The following is a 9,712-nucleotide window of genomic DNA, read 5'->3' as shown; positions in this document are numbered from 1 at the left end:
ACATAAACAAAAAATATTCCGACGAACTGATAACCTCCTCCTTTTTTGGAAGTCGGTTAAAAACAAAGAAAAAGATGAGGATGGGGATACCGATAAAAGTAAAGATTAAGATAGAGAAAGAAAGACTAAAATAAAGGTAATTATGGAGAACAGGATATAGATAGAGATCGAGACTCAATCTGGGAAAATAATTAGGGATTTTAGAGATTTTTGGGATTCTCGGGACTTATCGATATAATAATCGATATTTTTATCGGTCTTCTTATCGATTTTGTTATCGATTTGTTACTGATTTTATTATGGATATTTCTGTAGATACTTTTTCGATTTTGTTATCGATATTTTTATCGATTTTCTAATCGATTTTGCTACCAATATTATCGATTTTGTTATCGAAAGTTTTAAAGATTTTGTCATCGATTTTGTTATCGATATTTTATCGATTTTGTTATCAATATTTTTATCGATTTTGTTATCGACATTTTTATCGATTTTGTTATCTATTTTGTTGTCGATAGTTTTATCGATATTTTCATCGATTTCCTAATCGATTTTACTACCAATATCATTATCGATTTTGATATCGAAATTTTTGTCCAATTTGTCATCGATTTTGTTTTCGATATTTTTATCAGTTTTGTTATCGACATTTTGTTAGATGTTACTTTGACTTTGTTCTCGATAGAGTATAAACATTGTTTATTTATATTTGGCCGTTAATTGAAGACTCTGCTGATTTTTTTAAGCTCAAAGCCGGGTTGAAATAAAACAATCTGTCTTTGTTGTTTTTAAATCGTCTATATTTCGACTTCATCCTAAAGTCTTCATCAGGACTGCTATAAATATCTTAATTACAAAAATTGCATAAAAGGCTTATATATAGTATGTTGATAGTCTTATATATAATATATATATATATATATATACAAATATCTATATATTTTTTAATTTTTTTCGTAGAACCCTGCAATTCTTTTCAACTAGTTTTTACTATGTAACATTTATTAACTAGAAACTCGAACTTTTTTTTATTATGGTGCATTTTTTTTATAACATTTAAAGTTTTTCTTGTGAAATTTTTTATTTTTTTATTGTATTTTGGAGGAACCCTACAATTATTTTCAACTGGTTTTTACTATGCAACATTTATTAACTAGAACATGAGGGTGGATTTTCTTTAAAATTGTTACTTTTTCTGCAATTTCCACTAAAAATTTTTACACTGTTTTGTAATTAAATAATTTTTAATATTTTATAATAATAAATAATTTTTATAATTTATGAATCGGATAAATTTTGATTGTGTATTAAAAACATGAATAGAGGGTTGGTATTTTGAGAACCGGGCATAAATTTTAGTAATTTTAAAATTGAACCTCAATTTTAAGTAATTTAAAAACTGGACATTAATTTCTGGTAACTTATAAATTGGACATTAATATTTGGTGCCTCATAAGCAAAATATAATTTTTTTATTATATAGAAAGTGGACCAAAATATTTGGTAATATAGAAAATGGACTTAAATTTTTGGTAAACTCAAAACTGGGTATAAATTGGCAGTAATTTTAAAACTTTACGAAATTTTTGGTGATTTAAAATTTGGACATCAATTTTTAGTTATTCTAAACCAATGATATTTTTCTGGTAATTTTAAAAGTAGACACATATTTCTGGCAAAGTAAAAAATGGCGATACCTTTTTTGGCAATTTCCAAACTTGCCATCAATTTTTATTTAATTAAAACTGGACGTAGTTGTTGGATAATTAAAAAATTGGAATTTTGTAACTTTTATGGATATATTTTTTTGGTTATTTTTAAAATCGACACATATTTTGGGCAATAAAAAACTAAGCATTAAGTTCTTGTCATAAATTGGCGTTGAAAAATTGTACATAAATTTTTGATAGTTTTAAAGCTTACCAAAAAAGCTTTGGTTATTTAAAAAACATACCATTTTAATACGACTTATAGCAAGTGGATTTCATATTTCAGCTTTGCAAGTTGTTCAAAGAATGTTGCTCTGCCTACCCGTATGCATATATATGGACCACAATACATACATACAGGACCACTTGTTACTATTTACTTTTCAATTTATACAATTGAATTGCTTTTAATAAATAAGTTTATTTAATTTTAGTAGCAAAAAATTTAACTCAAACACTTCTATTAAATCCTCACATTTTCATTCTTCTTTTTCTTTTGCAGCACAGCACACGAACTTCCACTTAACAAACCGCATTGTAGAATCCTTGAAATCTTCAAGTGGCTGAAAGTTTCACAGTTTTTACAACGCAAACTATTACACTTGAGTGAACCACTTTGATGTCAACTAAATTGGTGGCGACAAATTTTTGTCTGCAAATAACAATAAAATAATAAAAATGTGTTGCTGTTAGAGAAGACAGAGTGGCGAGGGAGCAACGAAGGAAAGAAGAAACGAAATGAAAACTTTTGATTCAGCTGGAAAAATACACAGGCAAAACGACAAATAAAAACAAACAAATGCGATATACCAATAACGATTTAAGTCAGCTATTAGCAGCGCTGTAAAGGACATTGCTACATATGAGCATAGATATGCAGATACAGATATATATATATAGTTAGATACAGTTGTAGATACAGATGCTGTTATAGATACTGATACAGTTATATATGTAGATAGCCAGACATAGCAGCATTGGCAGTAAAATAACCAAAGCAACGAAAATAAATCACAATTCAAGCAAATGCTCTTTAAAGCTAAGCAGAAGTAGTTGAGCAATTGCACCGTTGAACTAAAAAAAAAAACATACATCCCACTTGAACTTAAACTACGTTGGTTGAGCATGAAAAATTTCCAATGGAGTGCAATGCATGCAAGTGGTTGGCGGAAAACGAGCAGTGGTTATATGAAGGACACAGTGATGCAGCATTTAAAGTGGAATACGATTGAATAAATAACAAGAATAAGAAAAAATTATAAAAAATACGCAAATATATAAACTAAGTTTCGAGCGAAAAAGCTATTGAAAAACATGAAATATTAATATTTTTATGTTAATGATTTTAAGTACTTTTAGCCGTAAATTTTTGAAAAATTTGTAGTAAAATAAGATTAATATTTGAAGTAAACTCTAAATAAAAAAAAAAAAATATATATATAGAGTGAAATAAAAATCTTATATGTAAGAAAATTAAATTAATTTAATAATAATATAAAGAAAATAAAATAAAAATAGAACAAAAACATAAATTTTTATAAAGTAATAATAAAAAATAGAATATAACATATAATAATATAAAATAAATTTATAAATAACTAAAATAAAATTAATTAACAGCCCTAGACAAATAAAAAATAAAATGGAAATGAATTAAAAAATTTTATCAAAATAAAATTTTATAAAAGTATACTTTTATACAATAAACTAAAATTAAATTTCAAATAGCAAAAAAAAAAAAAATTAATTAATTGTTAAACACTTAAAAAAATCTTAAAAATATAAAAATATTTATGAATTTAAAACAAAAATAAAATAAAAGAACGTGGAGTATTAAATAGAATAAAAAAAATCTAACGAAATAAGCTGAAATAAAAGGTAAATAAAGAAAACACCCAAAATAATATATATCTTAAAATAAAATTATATAAGGCATAATAAAATAATACTAAATAAAGTAAAAACTATACAAATAATTAAAGTTTGTAAATGATAAAAAATAAAATATATTAATTAAAAAAAAATGTATACAATATTTTAAAAATTAAAATACATATAAAAATAGCATAAAATAAAATAAGTAATAAATAGAAACAAAATTGAAAAGCAAAGGAAATCTAAAATCTGTGTTTATCGAATTTCCAAGAACAAGGTCCCGGAAACGTTGAAATTCTTTAATAAGTACTTGCAAAAATATTGAAAAATTTTAAATAAAACTTCAAATTGTGACATTTTATAAAAAATAACCATACAACGTACAACAAAACGTTACTGTCTTTCTACATAGCTTTAAGTGGAGTGAATTTGTGATATTTTCGAGCTTTATTGCAAATGACATATATGCAAAAAAGTTGGAGTTTAGTAAAGATTTAGTAAAATTGTTGTGCAATTTAAAGAAAGCCTTAAACTATATTTATACTCATAAAGCATATATAAAACTCATGTTAAATTAGTTTGCAAGTTGTAAGTCATTTTTTTTTTAACAAAAAAGTACATAAGTAGTGGAAGCTTTTTATAAGTAGCGAAACTTTTTTTTCTTAAAACAAGCAGACAGATTTTATAAAACAAAATTGTCTAAAATATTTAGTCAACATCATTAAAGCCGTCAATCACTTTGCATAAAATATTTTTTAAATTGCTTAAAGTTAAATTATTATCTAATAACAAGACACAGCTGTTTTTCAAGCATACTTAAAGCTCTTATATTTACTCAACAAAAAAAAACTCTAAAAGACTTTTGTGCTGATTTTCCAGCGCAATAACGAAAAACCTTCAAATTCTCCAGCCGCTAGTTACAATTAAATATTTTACAAATAAGATACGTATTTCATATATAGCATAATTCAATTTTTTTTTTAACGAAAAACAACACTTTTATCCACTGTCACTACCTCTTTCACCTCCACAAGCAGCTCCTTATCGCTCCGCGCCTGCACTGCTGCAGCTAGGAAACACACCGTTCTCCCTAAGTACGCATTCGCAACCACCCCACAGCCTACATAACCCACCCATCCGATGACTGAGTTCAATGGGCGCACGGCTTTTACCCGAACTTTTTTCATCAACTCAAATCAGCATCACAACGCATACCAGACTTGCTCAACAAGAGTCCCGCACTGCTACCACCAGCCGATGTTGTTGTCGACAGCTCCACCACACACGATTATGATGCGGCACCGATCAACTTGCAGGACTTCATACAAAGCGTGTCGGGCAATGACATCTACGTCGAGTATGTCGCACCCACTGATTCCACGCAATTCGCCTTCGGCTCAAGCACTGCGGATGGTGGCGCCCTTCCTCGGCACATCTATTTCCACAGCTGACACAAAATTTCACATTTCAAAATTACTATACCAACGAGTCGACGAGGTGTTGTGCAAGGATGTTTACCATCCGGACGACGATACGCGACTGGAGTTCTGGGTATGCGGTGTCGTCTCTAAATATTGTTGGCATATTTGGTATAATTGGCAATATTATCTCAATGATTATACTATCGCGTCCACAGATGCGTTCCAGCATCAATTACCTGCTCATCGGATTGGCGCGTTGTGATACGACGCTGATCATTACGTCTATGCTGCTCTTCGGTATACCCTGCGTGTATCCCTATTCGGGGTATTTCTTCTACTATTACAACTATGTTTATCCCTTTATTTCACCGTCTGTCTTTCCTATCGGCTTAACAGCGCAAACGGCCAGCATCTATATGACTTTCACGGTCACATTGGAGCGTTACGTGGCCGTCTGCCATCCGCTGAAGTCGCGTGCGCTCTGCACCTACGGACGCGCCAAGATCTACTTCATTGTGTGCTGCATATTCTCGCTGCTCTATAATCTGTCCACGCTTTTGGGAAGTTATGACAGTGAGCTATCAACCAGAGGGTAGCGAGATAGTCTATCACTGCATACGTCCGTCACCGTTGCGACAAAATCAGTCGTACATCAATATCTATATACATTGGTGTTATCTGATTGTCAACTATATTGTACCATTCCTGACGTTGGCCATACTCAATTGCTCTGATATATCGGCAGGTGAAGCGCGCGAATCGTGAACGTCAGCGGTTGTCGCGCTCAGAGAAGCGAGAAATCGGTTATGGCAACCATGCTTATTTTCATTGTGATAGTATTTTTCCTCTTAAATTTTCTCGCACTTGTAGTGAATATCGACGAAGCGTTCTATCATAAAATCGATCATTCACTTACGAAAATTTCCAATCTGCTGGTGACGATCAATAGCAGCGCGAATTTTCTCATTTACGTAATCTTCGGCGAAAAATTCAAACGTATATTTCTGTTGATTTTTTTCAAACGCCGCCTCAGCCGCGACCAACCCGATCTTATACACTACGAGAGTTCTATTTCGAACAACGGTGACGGTACGATAAATCATCGTTCATCGGGCCGTTTCTCGCGACACGGTACGCAACGCAGCACAACCGGTACATACCTCGTAACAGCCGGCAGCGGCTCGAACAACAGTACGCTGAAGAATGTGCGGCTGGTGCAGACCGGTTCGCCGGGAGTAGTGAAGATCAAACGCAATCGTGCGCCATCGCCGGGACCAGTTGTCTACTATCCGGCGAGAGACGTTCAACGCACAACTGTTGTGACGCCGGTGGCGTTAGCGTCCAACAACAATACAGCGCTGAGTTGCGATTGGATCGACGGCAAGAATGGACAGATGACATCGGGTATCTGAGATCGGTGGTAGTACAGTGGAGCTCAGATGCGGTTGGGCGGCGAGAGTGTGTCAGAAGTGAAAGTGTATAGCTGTAAATATTAAGTTTATATGAAAATAAAAAAAGTGAAATGACTAATAGTTAGAAACAAATTCAATTTTATTACCCGATTACCTTCGAAATTTCCATACGGACATGTATACATATGACCATAAGAAAAAAATATTGATTTTAGCGTTGATGCCTGCTATTTGCTAGCTGCTAATAAATATATCCGTTTAATAGCATAAAAAGTGGCCTATCCGTACCGTCCATTAGGGGTGAGCACGATTTTAGTTCATTGAAGTTATATTTTTAAGTTTCTAATGGTAGCTAAGTCATATGGCCCTTACAATGGATGGACTCTACTCCGACTTACGAGAAAAAAGTACAGAATAGCCATCGACATTGTGACTTTATCCCAGAGTGACGTTGCTAACCAGTTTGATGTGAAGGACAGAAAGCTCTTTTCATGTTTATGAGAAGATAAAAGCAAGGCCTTGTAGGTGCAACCCCGAGAGCATATCGACGGCTGAGCGGAAGATCGACCTACATATCTCGACAGCCGGTTCGAAAACGCACGCATCTCAGAAAATGGATCAAGAACACCCTTCTTCAGAAGAACGCCACATCTCATCAAATAGTTCAAAAACGCCCCATCTCAGCTTCCGTTATATTGAATTTATATTGAGATAGTGGGTTCTTGGATCATAAATCAATAAACTTCCCCAAGTTACCTATTTCTTTCACGTAGTTCACTCACTCAAAAATAACCCGAAAAGAAATGTTTCATCGACAATTTTTAATTAGTTCGTTAAAAACTGAGTATAGCACAACAAGGGACAATGCTGAACAGATTTTATTTTATTTTTTTTTTCGTATTTTAAAAAGTAAGTCTATAACCCTGAAGGCTCAAGTTACATACTATCAACTTCACTAAAAGATGCTAAAAGTGCCTTCNATGTGAAGGACAGAAAGCTCTTTTCATGTTTATGAGAAGATAAAAGCAAGGCCTTGTAGGTGCAACCCCGAGAGCTGAGCGGAAGATCGACCTACATATCTCGACAGCCGGTTCGAAAACGCACTACCTCAGAAAATGGCTCAAGAACGCCTTACTTCAGAAGAACGCCACATCTCATCAAATAGTTCAAAAACGCCCCATCTCAGCTTCCGTTATATTGAATTTATATTGAGATAGTGGGTTCTTGGATCATAAATCAATAAACTTCCCCAAGTTACCTATTTCTTTCACGTAGTTCACTCACTCAAAAATAACCCGAAAAGAAATGTTTCATCGACAATTTTTAATTAGTTCGTTAAAAACTGAGTATAGCACAACAAGGGACAATGCTGAACAGATTTTATTTTATTTTTTTTTTCGTATTTTAAAAAGTAAGTCTATAACCCTGAAGGCTCAAGTTACATACTATCAACTTCACTAAAAGATGCTAAAAGTGCCTTCATTGTCGATTTCTTATTTTCTACGGATCGACTGCAAATGAGCTGAAGGGAATAAATCTTTGTCAAGTCAACAGTCGTCGTTCATACGGTGTGCACTCTGACGTTTTGTCGTCCTCAAAACCAAGCCGATATTTCGTCCCTGTGAACATATTTTTGCGGTGCACATGAGAATGCAAGCGTTTGTGACCGTTTAGATATCCAACAAGCAATATGATATGAGCTGTATTTAGAAAAAGGATACCCTTTCCAGCGATAAGATAGCGAAACACATGTCTCGAAGAAGACCAACTGCAAAATGGTCGCCGTTCGACAAGAATAGATGATGAGACTTCTCTTCTTAATTCACCGGCGAGTTCATCCTACCCGATATCGGAATGGCCTGTCATTTAACAGAGTGTTGTATTCAGTCCAATTGCGTAAGTCGTAAATTAGACAAAATTTCACGGCTGGACCAAATTGGCATTGTCTACATGGTACATTGTAAAGACTGAAATTCAGCACATGATTTTTTTTTGAAGTCAAAACTTGAAGTGGCACAAGCTCGAAGAGATCATCCTATTGGAGAGGACTCTGAAGCCCGCTTGGATATCTAAAAATACAGCTATAAATGCGCCTTCCAATCCCTTTTCAAACTTTCTTCCGAAACAAATCAACTAGTAAAAGAGCTTCCAAAATAAGATAGTATATTTGTCCAGATTTCGCGGCCTAATATTTTTCACTGGAATTTTCTGTCAGACCAGGGTTATTTATGCTTAGATTAAAAAGGCCCTAAGTTTTCTGACACTGGGATTTTTCCAATTCATCTGTCAGCTGTATGTAGTTCCAATCACTCAAGACTGCTGTTGTTTGAACAAAATTATATAACGGAGTATATCCCAGGGGCAACTACAAAGGCGGTGCCAAATAAATTCTCATTGTTTCAGTCAACAAGAGCAAAGCTAAAATATTGGGGTTATTAAATCCTCTTTCGATAATATTTGAAGTCTTGGTCACCAGCGGCAATTAGATTTATGAACATTTGGTATACGTTTGCGTACGGTATAAGAACCGATTAGTGTGGATTCATGGCCTTAGCCAGGTAGAGGCAGGGGAAGGGCTCCAAGAAAAGCACACAATGAAGTCTCTTTAGACTCGATTTTACTTTCGTACTTATCAACCGAATGTGGTTGAAGGCAAACTTAGTAGGATGCAAGGAAATTAAATGCTTCAAGGATTTTTTAAATTCCGGTTTTTTTTTGAAGCCTTCAACGAACGATCGGGTGATTTTGTTAGGGATTTAATTTGTGTAATTAAAAAAAGGGTTATGTTTGAGCATATTTCATGTCAAAGCTACATTGCTTTCAGTGGGCGGAGATAAACTTTCGTAGCGAGGTTAGGCTATAGAAAAAAGGTTTTGTGAAAATATTGTCTTTATCGTAGTCGTATCGTTAATCCGTATCAAAATCGATTGATTCGCGCTTAGCACATAACGTAGGTTTGCCTGAACCTGATCTGTGAGATCTATTAAATGGCTTCTTTTCTTTTTTTTTTGAGGTATATCGCAAACAATACATATTTCGCTAATCAGAGGAATAAACACTGCGGCAGTAGTGGGCACAAAAACATTTTAATTTTTATTGCATAGCTACGCTAACTATTTTAATTAGGCTACAAAATTGATAAATTGGAATAGTGCAAAGAAGTTTAAAACTAAAAAATTATTATTTACTTAGCTGAGCATACACTCGACTTAATTTAATTCTCTGAAATTTAGAAAAAATTCAGTTCATGAAAGTCAGTTTAATATTTTTGGTATTCTAACTGCAATCAAAAGCG

At 33.4% G+C, this 9,712-nt stretch overlaps 1 protein-coding gene across 1 annotated transcript; it reads left to right on the top strand.

Annotated features, from left to right (window-relative positions):
* Positions 1-4,733: 4,733 nt before the first annotated feature.
* Positions 4,734-6,586, top strand: FMRFaR (FMRFamide Receptor; the record flags this gene model as incomplete). Its single annotated transcript, XM_017634705.1, is given in 7 exon segments — positions 4,734-5,005; positions 5,008-5,074; positions 5,077-5,150; positions 5,152-5,553; positions 5,555-5,734; positions 5,736-5,810; positions 5,812-6,586. Coding segments are annotated over 7 exon segments (1,676 nt in total), but the record flags the coding sequence as incomplete, so codon positions are not given.
* Positions 6,587-9,712: the final 3,126 nt, after the last annotated feature.

Source organism: Rhagoletis zephyria, unplaced genomic scaffold, assembly GCF_001687245.7.
Source record: "Rhagoletis zephyria isolate East Lansing unplaced genomic scaffold, Rhagoletis_zephyria_1.1 Rzeph_scaffold_14046, whole genome shotgun sequence".
Lineage (NCBI taxonomy): Eukaryota > Metazoa > Arthropoda > Insecta > Diptera > Tephritidae > Rhagoletis > Rhagoletis zephyria.
This window is presented reverse-complemented; position numbering and strand designations above follow the sequence as displayed.